Raw genomic sequence first — 18,879 nt, forward strand, 5'->3', positions numbered from 1 at the left:
TGTCTTTTAATTTCTCCTGCATTATTTTTCTATTTTTTAAAATTTATGGTAACATTGGTTAATGAAATCCAATAAGTTTCAACTGTACACTTTAACAGTAAGGCATATATATATATACTGTGTGTTCACCTCCCATAATTAGATTTCCTTCTCTCACCACATATTTGACCCCGTTTATCCCATCTATCTTCCCCATTTCCCCCTACCCTCTGGTAACCTCTAGTCTATTGTCCACATCCATGAGCCTGTTTGTCCTGTTCATTTGTTGCTTTTAGGTCTATATCCCATGTGATTTTCAACTTTTCCTGTGTGGCGTATTTCACTTAGCATGATTATCTTGAGGTCCATCCATGTCTCCTATATTATTAAAGGATAGTCTCGCTGGATATAGAAATCTTGGTTGACAGTTTTTTCTTTCAGTGCTTTAATAAGACATGATTTTTCTTGAGAGATCTGCTTTAATCTTATTGAGGATCTTGCTACTTTTAAGATTCTTTGTCTCTAGCTTATGACAATTTGATTATAATGTGTTGGATGTGGAACTCATTGAGTTTATCCTTCTCTGTGTTTAATTTATGTCTAGCATCAAATTTGAGACATTTTAGGCCATTATTTTTTCAAATATTATTTGTTTCTTTTCCTGTCTCTTCTCCTAGGACTCTTGTTTTGCTTTTGTCAGTTGGTATGGTTAATGATGTCCCATAGATTTGTTAGGTTCTGTTTATCTTTCTTCATTCATTTTTCTTTCTGGTTCTCAGACTATACCATTTCAGTTGTCCAGATTCTTTCCTCTGTCTGCTCAAATATGCTTTTCGTCCTCTGTAGTGAATTTTAAATTTCAGTTACTCTACCTTTGAGCTCCATAATTTCTTTTGGTTCCTTTTTTTAACTTTACCTATTTATCAATATTCTTATTTAATCATACATTGTTCTCCTAGTCTCCTTTAGTTCTTTGTCTATGAATTTCTATACTTCTTTGAGCACACTTAAAGAATCGATTTAAATGGTTTGTCTAGCAAATCCAATGTCTGGACTATCTCAGGGATGATTCTTGTTAACATTTTTTTCCTGTGACTGGGCCATGCTTACTTGTTTCTTTGTATTTTTTAAAAAATTAAAACCTGAACATTTTGAATATTTTAATGCATTTTCTCTGGAACTTAGATTATCCACCTCCCCAGGATTTGGTGTTTTTGCTTGCTAAAGGCTACAGTTGTTTATTTGTTTACTTTTCCAAACTATTTTTCTTAAAGATTATATTCTTCGTTGCGTGTGGTCACTGTCATTTTTGTTCCATTGTCTCAGCAGTCAGTCATTGATGCAATAGAGATTTCCTCAAATTTCTGGAACCCAAAGAAAAATCAAATACTCACTCAATATTTATAGATCAGCTCTGAGCTGGGGAACTCCTTCTATACTTAGCCAGGCCACCTACACTTCTGCCTTAGCCTGGACTTCTTTTTGTAAAGAGTCCTAAATTCAGCCAGCGGTGCAAGCCTAGTGTCCTCTCAGGTGTTTTCTGAGCATCTGTTCAGCTCTGGGCATGCACTTTCTCCCTGAATTCCCTTCTTTATACACTATGGTCCTTCAAAGCCCTTGTTCTCCCTTTTCAGCTTCTTCCTTCCTGGACATTCAAAGATATCTACTGTTTGTCTCATCAACATCACATGGCCACAGATAGTATGTCATTAAATGACTTAATTTGGCAGTCCCCAACATTTTTGGCATAAGGGACCAGTGTTCCTATGAGAATATAATGTCTGATTATCTGAGATAGAGCTGAGGCAGTGATGCCAGCTCTGAGGACTGGCTGAAAATACAGATGAAGCTTTGCCTACTTGCCCAGTGCTCACCTCCTGCTGTGCAGCCCCGTTCCTTACAGGCCATGGACTGGTACTAGTCTGGCCTAATTGAGCCCAGACCAGGAAGCCATTCTAGCTCTAACAAGACAAAACAAAGAGAAACCTGTGTACTTGTTCATCAGACCACCAGACAGATAAAAATGCACAGCAGTTTTTTGAGAACAAGGTCTGTAATCCTGCCTTGGCATAGCAAGCTGCGCCAGGAACATGGGCCTTGTCCTCACTGCCCCTGCGGAACTGGGGTAGGGGGAATGGTAGATGGGTAAGCAAAAATGCCACAATGCTGTGTTCAAATTTAGTAGCTTCTTTCTTAAGTACCTCACTGGATGTTATGTTTTTTTTTATTAGATCCTAGACTTCCAGAAAAGTTGACTGTCAGTTTTTTCTGGTTAAAGTATTGCCTCAGTAGGGGGACCAATTCTTAAGCTTTCTGCCTCACCGTTTATCATGACATCATGTAGAAAGGTTTCTAACTACAAATTCAGTTTCTTTAATAGATATAGGACTATTCAGCTTAGATATTTCTTTCTGAATGAGTTTTATAGTTTGTTTCTTTAAAGAAATTGGTTCATTATATCTAAGTTTTCAAGTTTATCGGCATAGAATTGTTCATAGTATTCCTTATCATCCTTTTAATGTTTGTAAGATCTATAGTAATTGTCTCCTTTTCATGTCTGATTTGATTAACTGTTGTTTTCTGTTTTTTGGTTTTTTTTTTTTTGGTTGTTCTAGCTTTATCAATTTTCTTGATCTTTCAGAAAACAAGATTGTTATTGTGTTCTAATAACACTAAACAACAAAGTGCTCAACTATTATTTACAAATATTTGGCAGTTTTCCAGGTAATTTTCTGTTACTGATTTCTAGTTTATATTGGCATGGTCAGAGAATTTATTCTGTATGATTTCAGTTAAAATTTAAGGGTTTTTTTTTTTTTGGCTTAAAAATGGTCTCTCTGTCAATATCCCATGATGAAAAGATGTTAGCATTTGTTTACACACTTACAAATATCTTGCAAGGACAATATGATTGTTTAGTATACAGAATAATCTTCCTTTTCACAGTCTCTGTAAGCAGTCCATTTTAATTTCCACAGCTTCCTATTATGGCTATACTGGAAATATGTTCTTACTAGTCTCATATCTGTCAGCCGTTATTTTTGGTTTCCCATATGCTTTTCTTTCTTCGTTTCTTTGAACTATGTTCTACTGCTTTGCAGAATAGATAGTTTATATGCTTTTAAAACTCTTATGTTTATGAAAATACCTTTATTGTTTTCTTATCCTTGAATGAAACTTTGGCACTGCATGGAATTTTAGGTTCAAAACCTTTTCCGTTAAAATTTGTAGACATTTCTTCTTTGTCTTTTAGCATATATGAAAAGTCAGTTACATTTGTAATTTCTTAATTGCTGAAGTGATATTCTTTACCATAAGAAATCAGTACTTGTAACATTTTCATTAGAGTATTGCTTTAAAAAAAATTTGTATTACAAAAGAATAAAATGTCTGTGTGTGTGCATAACACGATTTTGTGTTTCTCTTTTTGGCTGTATTATGCCCACAGTCAGGGCCCCTTTATTAGTTCCTCTGATTTATATGGTGAGCTCTTCTCATCAGCTTTTGCTTTCTGCTAGATGCTCTTTTTTGTTTGTTTATTTTTTGTTCATTTATTTTTTTTAAAAAACGAGTCATTTAAGCTTGACTGTGATTAATTTGCTTGGAAAATCAGTCACTCTACGGTCCTTGTTAAATTCCATCCCTTCAACTCTGGGCATTAAAGTTTTCCTGAGCTGTTTATTAGGATGTGTGTTCAAAAGCTGGTTGCTCTTATTTGATTCTCATGAAGTCTAGATCTTCCAAAAATTTCTCAAATTGTTCTGTTTACCGATTGCAGCTTTCACTCCTTGTTGTTGCTCCTATCAAGTTATTCTAATTTAGACTTTTACATTTTGATTTTGAACTATAACTCACAATAGAAATGGAAAAACAAGTAAATATAAAATATATAGATGTTAATTCAGGAAAAAATAGCAAAGCAGAAAGTCATCTCAGATAAAAATATTAAATTAGAGTACACCTAAGGGAGAAGAGATATCAGATAAGAGGAGTGGGGAGAAACAAGAATTGACAAGGAAAAGGAAGAAAGCAATAGAAATAGAAGAAAGACAAAATAAAATCCCTAAATAACAAAAAGTAAGTAATGAAGAGAACTAGTATTTAAAACTGCTGTCTGTCACCATACACCAGAATTAACTCAAAGTGGATCAAAGACCTAAATGTAAGATATGAAACAATAAGTTTCATAGGGTGAAACGTAGGTACTAAACTCATGGACCTTGGTTTTAGAGAGGATTTTCTGAATTTGACCTCAAAGCCAAGGGAAGTAAAAACAAAAATGATGAATGGAACGATATCAAAATGAAACTTCTGCACAGCAAAAGAAATCATCGCCAAACAGGCAACTTTTTGAATAGGAGAAGATATTTTCAAACAATACCTCCGATAAGTGGCTAATATCTAAAATATACAAAGAACTCATACAACTCAACAATACAAAAACAAACAATTAATTTAAAAATGAGCAGAAGACCTTAACAGACACTTCTCCCAAGAAGGCATACAGATGGCCAACAGACATATGACAAAATGCTCAACTTCACTAGCTATTAGAGAAATGGAAATTAAAACCACCTCACACCTGTTAAAATGGCTGTCATCAACAGGACAAGTAATAACAAGTGTTAGGTGATGGAGAAAGAGGAATGCAAATTGGTACAGCCACTATGGAAAATGGTATGGTGGTTCCTCAAAAAACTAAAAATAGAATTATTACCATCTAACTCAGCAATCCCTCTTCTGGGTATCCACTCCTGAAATTTGAAAACATTTGTCTGTAAACATATATGCACCCTGATGTTCATTGCAACACTGTTCATGATGACCAAGACATGGAAACAACCAATGTGTCCTTTAATAGATGATTGGTTAAAGAAGATGTGGCACATATATACAATAGAATATTACCTAGCCATAAGAAAAGATTAAATACTGCCATTTGTGACAACATGAATGGATCTTGAGATGATCATGTTAAACAAAAAAATGCGGAAAAAGTTGAGAACCATATGATTTTACTCATATGTGAGATATAAAACTGAAAGCAAAAAACAAGACAAACAATAAAAACTCAAACACAGACAACAATTTAGTGGTTACCAGAGGGAAAGAAGGGAGGTGGGGAGGTAGATAAGGGTAAAAAGTATCAAATATATACTGACAGAAAGAGATTTGACTTTGGGTGGTTAACAACAATGCAACATGTTGATGATGTATTAATGAACTATAAACTTGAAATCTATTCAATTTTAGTAACCAATATCAGTCCAACAAATTTAATTTTAAAAATAATAAAATAAAACTGTAATTCAAGAAAACTTCCCATCAAGAAAAGAAAATCTGAATCTACATATTGAAAAGACTTTTTGTGCCAGAGGGAACTGACCCAGAATGATTAAAAAAAAATGAGAAAGTAGTTCTCTGAGTCTCAAGGGAAAAAGTCTAAGTCATTTGGCAAGGAAAGAAAATAAAATTGACATGATTTTTGTTAGGAACATATAAATATATAAAACAGTAGAACAGTGTTTTCAAGGATAAAAGTGTGAAGCAAGAATTTTATCTAGCCAAGATGTTCTTCAAGTGAATTTCAGATTCTATAGAATATAAAAAAAGCAATTATTAGAGAAAAATTCATAGCCTTAAATAATTCTGCCAAGAAAAATAGAAGAATTAAATGAATTAGCATTATGGCTCTAGCCATTACCAAACCACATAGACACTGTGGGAGTTACCCGCCCCTTTCTCCCAGTAGTTATTAATTTCCAATTAATGACAAAGTTGCATTATGCTTTTCCCTCACTGCTGCAACTTTAATATAAATGTTTATTTCTTACATAAGTGTCTTAATTTTCTAACACTCCATCTTTCTGATGTTCCATTTGCCTCTTGTACTTTAATTTTCTTCTAAACTACCAATCTACTCATATAACTCTAGTGCTTACATCTATCTCTTCAGTGGCTCCCTATTATCTGTATTTTCATCTACAAAATGAAAGGGTGAACATCCCAAAAATGTATAAGATAGTCTGCATAATTTGAAATAGAATTATTGATACATATTTTTCTTTCACATAAATACTAAAATAAAACTTGTTAATTTTTAATAAACAGACTGAGATGTCAATATACATTAATAAGAAGACATCTATTAAGTAGGCATGCAAAATATATTTTAATGGCCCAAAAGACAAATTCAGAATTACTCCATGTTTCGTAACCTGACTTGACTATCAACTAATTTTGGTCCTACACTCTGTTCTCATATCATACTGTTTTATTTGTAGTTTCCTAAACTTGTAATATGTGATGCATCCATGCCTTTACCAATTCTGTATTTGTAATTCCTAAAGTTTACATTAGTGAGTTTGACCACCTAATAAAATCTAAAATGCAAACAGCTATCCCCACTTGGGACCATCTTATATTTTACACATACTTCTGCCTTAACACTTGCTATGTTTATTGCATTTAAGCATTTACATCTTTGCTTCCCTGTCAGAATATAAGCTCCTTGATAATAAGAATAATTTCTTTCATTCATATTTGTATCTCCAGCAGAGTTCCAGACATGGAGTGATATTTCAGTAAATATATATTGAACAAATATTTTATATATAAAGCAGGGTACAGAGTAGCAGTGTTATCTTAATGTTCCAGAGTAAATTCTATATGTAGCACATCGAGAGCTAGTTTACACATGTCTTTTCAATGGTATTCTATTAAGGACATTTCAGCTTGAATTGAAATATGTTGTTACAGGAACCAGTAACATTCAAGGATGTTATTGTGGAATTTACCCGGGAAGAGTGGCAGTTACTGGACCCTTCTCAGAGGACCCTGTACAGGGAAGTGATGCAGGAGAACTATGGTCACCTAGTCTCAGTGGGTGAGAAAAACTTCCTTGTATGTAAGTCCCAGTAGGTTGCATTCCCTTTCCTAGTTGTGGAACATGTAAGGCATCTGTAGGTTTAAATAATATTAGCTTTGTGTCAGGGGCCCAAGTTGATTAATCCATATTGAGTAACAGAAAAAATATTTGTGTCCCCACTCTCCCTGTTGAAAGAATCTAAATTTGACAAGCCTAAGGGTGGCCTTCATGGTTCTGCTAAAACTGTCCTTTCTTATCCTTAAGAGTCCCTGAGTTCTAAGCAATTTGTATCATTTTATCTTTTCCATTAATAGGTTATTGTTTGAATAAGCCAAATGCAGTCTTCAAGTTGAAGCAAGGAAAGGAGCCATGGATATTAGAAGTAGAATTTCCACGTCGAAACTACCCTGGTGAGAATGTAGCCCTTGTTATTAGTAGTGAAGTGGTTGGTGCCTTTTGCCTTTTGCAATATTTTTCAACAGTCTTTTTTAAATGCCCTGTACTTTTGAAAATGAATGAGGACACTCAATCTGCATATGTAAGCAACAGAAATCACACCTCCGATTTTTATTCTTTCCACTGAAATTCCCTGCTTTGCTCAACAGTTTTTATAGGTTTACTTCTCTTTCCTATATATGAACCTTGACTTAAACTTTTGCCTTTTTTCTAGAATTCCCACTTCCTCTCTGTCATCGAAGTATGCAACTATAACCTTAAGTGTTTATAAATCTGTCTGACATGCTTTTTTCAAATTCTGTTTCTTTTTATTAACAACAAAATGCCTTGGGTTTTTTTCCAGCACTAGTTTTAACTTCGTATTCTCTCTTTGAACTCTGAAATTGGATTATAAATCATTATGTCTTTCGTCATTTACATTATCTCAGAGTTGATACTTCCTTCTAGATGGTGTTTGTACACTAAGTACATTTTATCTTTCCTAAAACCTAGTGCACTTTGTTTGGAGTGTTATAATACTGTGTAACACTAAGTATAAAAATAAAAAGGACATATAAAAAAAGGTAATCTTACTTTGCTTCCTTAAATGCCTTTCATGTGTTTTTGGACTTGTGCACTCATGTTCAGGAACAACGTGCATGAATAATGTCCGGTATATATTAGTCATTCACTAGGCATTTGTTGAAAGATTTAATTTCAATTAATAAGAGGCAGACACCCTTTATCTTCTGCTGTAGACTCCTTATAGTAACTTCTGCAAGGGCTTATTCTTTCTTAAAATGAAAGCTTTGTTTTTTAGGCTGAGATCTCCTAAAGCTGACATTTCCAACGTCTTTATTTTATTTGTATCCTGGTCCCATATTTTGTCATCTTATAGGATGGTTCCACTGATCTAACTTCCTTCTTTCTCAGGCCAGAAGCTAATTTAAATAGTAGGTGTGTAATACTGCAAATTTATATTGCCCCTAGCCTATCACAATAAACTTATATGAACTCACTATTACAAAATACACTTAAATTTAAATTAATTTTCTGTCAAGAAATAGTCCAGCCCTTTTGTGCATCTTAATTTCTCAAAACTTGTGGCTCCAGAATGCATGCTAATCATCGCTTCATCTGCTCTTTCAAGTATCTTCATAAGTAGGATCTTATTTCATGTGTATCCAAGTTAACCTTGCACAAATTCCTATAAGATAAGTTTTCTTATGTTTCCCTCACAAGTGTCATGAACTTCCACCTCCCTCTGCTCATAATTTTTACTTTTCTTTCAGGCATTTAAACATGAATAATTATGAAGGTTCTAACATGATGTTGAATAATTAATCTTTAACGATTAGTAAATCGAAGCAGAGATGTGGGAGCTCAGATATGAAAGCAGAACAAGTCTGTTGCTGAGTCATAGGTAACATTGCTTTGGAGATGCAAAATTTGTTGGTCAGGAGTGATAATCCTTGGTGCTACAACTTGGAATTCATTTTATTATATAGATGGCTTGCACTTTTCCTTTAAAAAATCTTTACTCTTGGACATATGTGTTTCTGGGTTTTCCATCCCAGTGAAAATTAAGCCAACTAGATGAAGAGTGAAAGCCCAAGCTATAGGACTGTTCCTCTCTGCTGGAGATACAAAGATGTATGAAAGAAACTATTCTTGTTATCAAGGAGCTTACATTCTGACAGGGAAGCAAAGATGTAAATGCTTAAATGCAATAAACATAGCAAGTGTTAAGGCAGAAGTAAGTCACTTTAGTGTTGACATCTAGATTGCTGTGTATGGGTAAAGAGGAAATAAAGTGTTTATAGTGTGCTAATGGCTAGGAATACTAACACAGTGAAGTAGGTTTGAACAGGTATCTTCCCCCTGATGTTTCCAGTGAACACAGTTGTCTAGTGATTTTACTTATCACCCTACTTACTGTTTATTGTCCTTAATGGGCTCACAGCATTCTCTGTGACTTCCGTATTCCTGTTCAGCAATGCTTTAAAACTTTTGTTCCCTGATCCTGGTTCTTTATTTTTTATTTATTTATTTTTTTGATTAACTTTCTCCTCCAAGTTTGTAAAGCCATATTTATAGAGTCAGATTGCTTGTGCTTATAATCATTTTCCTTCACCTGTCTACTATAATAGTTTTTAGGGTTTATTATTATTATTTTTTTAACCAAATGAAATAGAGGAGATTTGCATTTGAGAGTTCCTTCATTTGGAGAGATTGGCCTGAAGCCTAAGAATCAACCCTACAACCATAATAAAGTGTTAAGATTTATGTGCTATTACATTTTGGATTGCTTTGTAGAAGACCTATGGAATATTCATGACCCAGGAGCAAGATATCAGGAAAGCCAAGCTGAAAATTCAAGGCAAGTTAAAGAATTTATTTTTTAAGATTAGAAGCTTTGTAAAAAAAGGGTCTTGACGAGAGTACTAGAGATGGAAGAGCACCATTTCATACTAAATGTGCAAAAACTAACACTGCAAAGAATATATTCTAAATGGGAAAGCACTTTTTCATAATAGAGGCCTTACTCGGAATCGGGAGATTCAAATTTTGAAATAGGCTTTTTGATTCCTCAGAGTAATACAATAAGAAAGGCTTTATTATGCAAAGTCAAGTTCAGGCAGTTGAGAGACCCTGAGAATGTGACGCAAGTGAAGATTCCTTCTACCAAATGTTAAGCCACAGTGTATGTCAGAGAACATTCACTGTGGAATAACCTTATGAATCTAATGAATATGGGAAAATCTCTAGAAATCGGTTCTCAGAGTTTTGGAAAATACAGGGGGAAAAAAGCCTTATACATTAATGAATTTGGAAATTTCTCTCTAGGACTGGAGAACTCACCAATCAGAAAACTCATACCAGAGAGAAAACCTATAAATGCAATGAATGTGGAAAGTCCTTCTGCCAGAAGTCTGTCCTCATAGTACATCAGCACACTCATTCAAAGGACAAACCCAGTGAATGTGGGAAATCTATCTCTAGGAATAGAGACCTCACAAGACATCAGAAGACTCACACCAAAGAGAAAACCTATGAATGCAAAGAATGTAAGAAATCTTTCTACCACTTGTCATCTCTTAGTAGACATTTGAGAACCCATGCAGGGGAGAAACCCTATGAATGTGATCGATGTGAGAAATCCTTCTACCAGAAGCCACACCTCATAGAACATCAAAAAACACACACAGGAGAGAAACCCTATGAATGTACTGAATGTGGGAAGTTCTTCTATGTGAAAGCATACCTAATGGTACATCAGAAAACACACACAGGGGAGAAACCATATGAGTGTAAGGAATGTGGGAAATCATTTTCCCAGAAATCACACCTTACAGTACACCAGAGAACACATACAGGGGAGAAACCCTATAAATGTAAGGAATGTGGGAAATTCTTTTCTAGAAATTCACACCTCAAAACTCATCAGAGAACTCACACTGGAGAGAAACCCTATGAATGTAGTCAGTGTGGGAAATGCTTCTACCAGAAGTCAGCCCTCACAGTACATCAGCGAAGTCACACAGGGGAGAAACCCTTTGAATGTAATAAATGTGGAAAAAACTTTTACTATAAATCAGATCTTACTAAACATCAAAGAAAACACACAGGGGAGAAGCCCTACGAGTGTCACGAATGTGGTAAATCTTTCTCTGTGAATTCAGTCCTCAGATTACATCAAAGGACTCACACAGGGGAGAAACCCTATGAATGTAAGGAATGTGGGAAATCCTTCTCTCAGAAGTCACATTTCATCATACATCAGAGAAAACACACAGGCGAGAAACCCTATGAATGTCAAGAGTGTAGGAAAACTTTTATCCAGAAATCAAAACTCACTGCACATCAGAAGACACACACAGAGGGGAAAAACATATAAAGTAGTATAAATTGAGAAATTGTTCTGTCTGAATTGAGCCTTCAGAATAATCATAATTCACATAAGACAAAATCCTTACGCATATCATCAGTATGGGAAAATTCAAGCCACAATCTTTCTTCACAGAGGAGAACTACATGAAAATTCTGTAAATCTATAAGGAAGAAATTCTTATCATATGTTAGTCTTTACTAAATGTCAGACAACATAGATGGCAGAAACGCTACAAATTGTAAAATGGGGGAAACCTTTCAGAAGTCATACTTTATTGTATAACATAGAAATCACACAGGAGGTAAATCCTATAGGTAAAATGAATGTTGAAATTTTCTGTCAAGGCAACCATCACTAAACATCACATGAATGAGAAACTCCTATCAGTATCCTGAGCATTCAGAAATATTTTATACCAGTTGGACTCATTAGAAACTCAAAGGGATGTCTGCAAAGATTGCATCAGATATAGATGCCTTTATCAGAAGTGAATTTCAGATTATTGATACTGGGATAGAATCTTTATAGATATTTCAAATACGTGAAAGCTTTTTAACAAAAATTTGAGGAGAATCTGTACCGAGGGAAATAGTTTCTAGAAGTCATGTTGATTTTAAGGATTTTTTTTTTTTAACCGCAAGTGTCTAGCTATATGAAGCTTTTTAAAAGGTACAAATAAATTGAATAATCAGGCAACATCATTAAACACATGGAGTCCTGCAATATGGAGGACTTGTATTTGTGAGTGTGCTACATAACACAGATTGTGGATGTTTGATGTGCATGTGGAATCTGTCTATAATTGTACATAGGGAAAAATGTGACCTTAGTTCAGTAACTTTAATGTATATGAAAAAGTTTCACCTTGAGCCTCAGCAGTGATTCCTATTGTTAATATAATGTATATTTGTATTATTTTTAAAAAATTATAATACATCTTTTTTTTCCTGATTCTTGGCATTTCTAAGTAGATATATGTGTTGTTACTGAACTAATCATTCAGAAAGAAATTTAAAATGTTTTTGTAAAATTTCCAACTGTCAACTGAATTTTACATTAAGGACACATTTATTAATATGAAAAGCCCGAGTTTGTTTTTGAAAAGACTCTACACAATAAAAACAAATAATGCTATGTTTAGAAATGTTATCTATCTTACTATTGGTATTTTAGCAGGGTGCAGAGCTACCTGCATTTGTATTTTGTAGGGGAGTCCTAAATGTTCTTCATTACCTTTTTCTTTCTGGTAGAGACAGCATGGCATAGGCTCAAATTGCAGCATGGGCATGCCACTTAATCTGTCTATGCCTCAGTTTCTTTTTCTATAAAAAAGAAGTGATAATCACAATATGTTAGGATTGCTTCGAGGTGTAAATGAGTTGATATTTTTAAAGCACTTAGAATAGTGTCAGACACAAAAACAGCTATATGTTAGATATTATTGTCATAATTTGTATTTCTTGAATTATGCTGCCATAAAAACAAAGCTTGGCTATCAACATTCATCCCCCACTTTATTGCTGTAGTGCCTTGGTTTGGTTTGGCTGTGCATTGTCCCACAAGTGGTTCAGATCTGGCCTACGGCTTGCCTTTTTTTTCAGCTGGCAAGCTAAGGATGGTTCTACATTTCTTATGGTTGAAAAAATTAAAGAGTATTTTGTGCGTGAAAATTATAAGAAACTCAAATTTCAGTGTTCATAAATAAACTTTTATTAGAACACTAGTACAGAGAAAAAGCATTTGTTTCTGTTTTACCGGTGACCGCCTTCACACTAGAAGAGCAGAGTTTATTAGTTCTGTCAGAGGCCATGTGTCTCACGGAACCTAAGATAATTACTATCTGGCACTTTACAAACTTAAGTTTTTCTGTTCCTTAGAGCTGAAAACATCACAACAAATGTTAGAGATAGATAGATAGATAGATAGATAGATAGATAGATAGATAGATAGATAGATAGATAGATAGATATAGATATAGATATATATACACACACACACATCACAACCAATGTTAGAAATACACACACACACACATATGTGTGTGTATATATATGTATGTATATATATATATTATGTTTCGTAAATGGTGCATACAGCAATTTGTGGTTATGTTTCGTAAATGGTGCATACAGCAATTTGTGGTTGGTAGTTCTGTGCAGTATATTTATTTTATGCAGTATATTTGTATGTTAAAAGCCTAAGCATTAGAGTTTTTTCAAAGAAATGTGTTTTAGTTGATTTATCATAACATCAAGAATTTTCCTGATGGAATGTAGTAGTAAATGTATGAAATAAACTTTGTCTGAATTAAATTGAATTGTTAATGAATCCCTGCCCATAGTATTATTTCTTCCAAGCCAATGGCCAGCTTTCTCTGTAACATTTTATAATTTTTTTACTATCCCATGATAAAATACCATCTTTATGTCATAATTAGTTAATGTAACCTAATAACATAAAAAAAAAAAAACAATACCCAACTCCACCGGCTACATTACTGATAATACGTATTACTGGTACTACTACATTACTAATAAAATTATTTTATTGCCCATACTTCATGTGATTGTCAAATGCTGCTTCAGTCCAAATCTTGCGACCTTACTTCCCCTTCTTAATGAAGATGACATTCATGGTGTTCAACTTTCTACGCATGCTTCACTCTGCTTTATCTGATGTTTAACTCTAATGAGCACTTAATATGATTATACTTAGTGATTGTTTGTATTTTAAGAATAAAGTATACTTTGTATTTATGTATAATAACTTGTGAGTACTCTGTGGTAAAATACTGTTATCAATATTCTACTCAGCTCTGACATGAGCGTTCCATCTTGATAGAGGTTTAAGAGGAACTTTAATGCCTTTAGAGTTATTTATTTCAACCTACTTAAGAGCAAATACATTTTCTAACTTCTTCCACCTTCTCAAACAAAACTTAAATCAAAATTAATTAGTACTTTTTGAGGACAGTCCAATAACTGGCAAATCTGTTGTTAAGAATAAAGAAACTTAACTTTGAGTGGTGAACACGCAATACAATATACACGTGATATATTATTGAACTGTACACTTGAAACCTATATGATTTTATTAATCAATGTCACCCCAATAAATTTAAAGAATAAAGCCTGTAATAATGAAAATACTTAAAAAGTAAGTATCTGATAATAATAAAATGTTTCTACTCTCCAAATTCAAGAAAGCCTAGGACTGACTGTTTCTTGGCCATAACCTCAAGCCATGAATTAGTAGTAATCACCAGAATTGGTGGCAGAGACAACTGATCAGACATTGATAGCCACTTATTGGAGAATGCTTCATCAGTACACATACTTATGAAGGCCAACCAATCTATGACAGTTCCACATTGCTGAAAGCTAATCAACAACAGCTTTCATTCTGACCATGCTCTAGAAAGTCAGCAAGTCAGCTACAGCCTCACTCCAATGACTACACTTTTATGACTGAGGCCATCCAGTAAGTTTCTCAGCACTCCTGCTTTCAAAAGCCTGCCAATGCCTGAATCCTTCATTTCCTAAAACTATGTATCATTTCTCAATTTGTGTTTGATTTACAAGTATAGTACTCCTTTGGCTAGTGCGATGGTCAAAGATAGTGTGAATGAAAAAAGAGCTATATACAAACTCACTGACCAAAAGTAATCTCACAGGGTGGTCTGATCATAACATTCTAACAGGGCAAGTCAGAGTGAGGAGTTACCCCTCAGGCCTGTATCTTCCCTAGTAAAAGGTTATTTTTGCCTTAAGCAAGCCCTGTCCATTGGTTTTGCGCATCTAGGTTACCACATCTTGAAATGCCTCTTTTTTCAGACCCGTGGGAATTGTAACCGCCCTCTAGAGAGCACATAATCTTGTTAACTATCCTGGCTCAAATAAACTGATGAACTCATAACAATTGTCTACAGGTCTGGACATTTTTAGATTGACGAATTCCCTGCCCTTTGAGTCTGGATTGGCCTTGTGACTTGTTTTGGTTTATCGTAATCTGACCGAAGTTATGGGTCTACCCTTTGGGAAGTGTGGCAGCTTCCACTTTTTTTCTTGAAGCTAACCTTCACGCAAAAAGTTTAACTAGTCTGACTGAGACCACCCAGCTGTGAAGAAACTCAAGCTACTGGTGGTGAAACCCCATGATGCCAGATGTGAGTGAAAGTTTTCTTTTTTAGACCTTCCAGCCCAGACCCATCGTTGCCTAAATGTAGCCAGCCCAATAGGAGACTTCGGTGAAGCAGAAAAATCACTCATTCTACATACAGAAATAATAAATTGTTCTAAGCCTAGTTTTGGATGTTTTTGCTACATAGTAATAAACAAAAAGTGAGCAATAAAGTTTTTGTTTCAGATATTGAATGGTTAGTCTCTTTCACAGGAAGTCATGCAGCTTCAGTAGCCCTTAGAAGTTCTCCCACTGTTAACACTATAATGACAAGTTTAATCTGATTTCTAAAAAAGACATCCAAATACAACAATCTGCCCCCATGAGACAATGGCTAAATTTGTCTTGTACTATCTGATGTCACCTCAACGGTATTGAGACTTTGAAATGTAGATAGCAAAGAATGAATGCAACTGATGGGAAATTTGCCCATGCTTTTTTTACAATAAAGATTTTATCCAGGAGATTCAACGAGTGATCAGATCTTTCCTTATCTGTAAAGTTCAGATGTGGTTGCAACCCTCCCTAATGTAGCATTATAGCTCTGGGCTATAAATGTCTGGTACCTGGTACCTGGCCTCAGGTTGATTTAGGACAGGGGAATTATTGCCTTGGTGTGAGAGAATCACATATGGAGATTGTTGGGGCTAGGATTGGTTGGTATACATATGAAAGACATGCTACAGGCATGTCTCCAGCCCTTTTCTATCTCTAAGAATTGCCTAGCCCTGTGAGAGGCAGTCTCTCCCTGGCCAACAATCTTTATAAGATGTCAAAACATCATAAAATAGTCATGTGTTGCTTAATGATGGGGTTACCTTCTGAGGAATGCATCATGAGGAAATTAAATTTCATTGTGTGAACATAAAGAGTGCACTTACACAAACCTGGATTGTGTAGCCTACTACACATCTAGGTTATATGATATAGCTTATAGCATGCTTCTAGGCTATAACTGTATAGCATGTCACTATACTGAATACTGTAGGCAAGTGTAGGTAACACAATAGTAGTACTTGGGTATCTAAGCATATCTAAATATAGAAAAGGTATAGTGAAACGCAGTATAAAAAAATAGTACACCTATATGGGACTTACCATGAATGGAGCTTTCAGGACAGGAAGTTGTTCTGGATGAGTCAGTGATTGAGTGGTGAGTGAATATGAAGGCCAAGGACATTACTATAGACTTCTGTAGACTTCATAAACACTGTACACATTGGTCAAATTAAATTTATTTTTTAAAGTTTTCTTCACTAATAAACTAACCTTGAATTTAGTTAATATTATAATAACTGTGTATGGTGGCAGATGGATACTAGATTTATCGAGGAGATCACTTTGTAAGTTGTTTAAATGGCTAATCATGTTGAGTATCTGAAGATAATGAATTATTGTATGTAAACTATAATTGAAAAAATTAAAAATATGAGACAGTTATAAGCTCAGCGTTGGTGGACTGCTAGCTGAAAATTAACAGGTGGCCCCGGAGGGGTACAGCCTAGTGAACCTCTCTCAGGACTGTGCCACTGTACACCTACTACACAAAGTCACACTAATAAGACCTGCAAGACTTAGGAGCTTTGCTTAGTACATAGAAACAGACGTGGAAAGGCAGCCAAAATGGGAAGATCAAGAAACAGAAACCATATGAGAGGAGAGAACAGAGATCCAGGAATAATGGAGTCAAGCAATCTAATAGATGCAGAATTTAAAACACTGGTTATAAAGATGCTCTATAAACTTAGGAGAAGTGTAAATGAATTCAGTGAGAACTTTTACAAAGAGATTTAAAAACATAGACATGAAAATGGAAATTATAAAAGGAAACCACTCAGAAATGAAGAACACATTATCTGAGATGAAGAGTATATTAGAGGAAATAAACATTGTGGATAAAGAGGAGCAAGCATCGAACCTCCGATATAGAGAATGGGGAATCCAAAGACACTCAATCAGAATGGGAAGAAAAAAAGAAGCCAAGATTAAACAATAATAATTTAAGGAACCTACGGGACATTATTAAATGTAAAAATATTCATGTCATAAGGATACTTAAAGGAAAACAAGAAGTTGAAGAGCCATTTTAAGAAATAATGATGGAAAACTTCCCTCCCTTGATGAAGGAAATAGACACACAAGCCCAAGAAGCTCAGAGTCCCAAGAAAAAGGAACCCAAAGAGGTCCACACCAAGACACATCATAATTAAAATGCCAAAGTTTAAATATAAATAGAATCTTAAAAGCAGCATGAGAAAAGCAGTTAGTTATCTACAAGGGAGCACCCAAAAGACTGGCAGCTAAATTCTCAAAAGAAACCATGTAGGACAGAAGAGCCTGGCACAAAATATTCGACGTGATGAAAATTCAGGGTCTACAACCAAGAAGTCTTTATCCAGCAAAGCTAACATTTAGAGTCAAAGAACAGATAAAGAACTTCCCAGACAAAAATAAGCTAAAGGAATTTATCATCATCAAGCCAGTATTACAGGAAATGTTGGAGGGACTTCTTTAGAATAGAAAACATGTGTCAAAAACAGGAATAAAGAATGGTAATAACATTCTTTTCACCAAGTACCTCAAGTGGAAAAGAATTATGTGCTCCAACCAAAAGATCAAGTGAATGAATGGTTAAGAGAACAAGACCCCTACATATGCTGCCTATAAGACTCCAGATTAAAAGACACACGGATACCAAAAGGAAGGGGATGGAAAAAGATATTGCCTTGATGGTCCTGCAGGATATCGCACTGAATGAAATAAGTCAGAGAAAGAAAGATAAATATTGCATAATTTCACTTACATGTGGAATCTAAAGAACAAAATAAACAACAACAACAATGGAATCATAGATACAGAAAATATTTTGAGGGCTACTAGGTGGGAGGGATGTTGGGGAGATGGCGAAGAAGGGCAAAGGGATGAAGAAATACAAATGGGTAGTTACAAAATAGACATGAAGATATAAAGTGTAGCATGAGGAAAATATTTAATAACATTGTAATAAATATGTAAGGAGAAAGAGGAGTACTAGATTTAGTGAGGTGATCACTTTTTGAGTTATATAGCTCTCTAATCACTATGCTATACAATTGAGACTAATAGATTATTGTATGTCAGCTATAATTGAAAAAAATTGAATTGTACAATGTAAAAAAGTCTACTAAAATATTAAAAATAAATTAAAAAATTAAACAGCTTACTGTAACATTTTTACTTTATAAATGCTTAATTTTTTAACTTTTTATTTTGTAATAATGCTTAGTTTAAAACAAACACATTGTACAGCCATACAAAAATTTTTTCTTTATACCTTATTCTAAAAGCCTTTTACTATTTTACTTTTTTATTAAATTTATTGGGTGACATTGGTTAATAAAATTATATGTTTTGAGTGTGCACTTCTATAATCCATCTTCTGTATATTGCATTGTATGTTTACCACCCAAAGATAAATTTCTTTCCATCACCATATATTGGATCCCCTTTACCTTATCTACCTCCTCCCCTCCCCCCTTCCTTCTGA

General features: G+C 34.5%; 1 protein-coding gene across 4 annotated transcripts in view; it reads left to right on the plus strand.

Moving 5' to 3' along the window:
* ZNF25 (zinc finger protein 25) overlaps positions 1–13,502 on the plus strand; it is a 34,390-nt gene extending 20,888 nt beyond the window's left edge. For 2 of the 4 annotated variants that reach the window (XM_036223197.1, XM_036223198.1), the window contains 4 exons: positions 6,739–6,886; positions 7,162–7,257; positions 9,599–9,662; positions 10,130–13,502. In XM_036223197.1, coding sequence (XP_036079090.1) covers positions 6,739–6,886; positions 7,162–7,257; positions 9,599–9,662; positions 10,130–11,180 — 1,359 coding nt within the window. In that variant the 3' untranslated portion in view covers positions 11,181–13,502. Of the gene's footprint in view, positions 1–2,620; positions 2,704–6,738; positions 6,887–7,161; positions 7,258–9,598; positions 9,663–10,129 lie in introns of all 4 variants that reach the window. The other 2 variants (XM_036223200.1, XM_016131444.2) reach the window with 2 other exon arrangements.
* The last annotated feature ends 5,377 nt before the right edge of the window (positions 13,503–18,879 follow it).

Source organism: Rousettus aegyptiacus, unplaced genomic scaffold (genome assembly GCF_014176215.1).
Source record: "Rousettus aegyptiacus isolate mRouAeg1 unplaced genomic scaffold, mRouAeg1.p scaffold_m13_p_6, whole genome shotgun sequence".
NCBI lineage: Eukaryota > Metazoa > Chordata > Mammalia > Chiroptera > Pteropodidae > Rousettus > Rousettus aegyptiacus.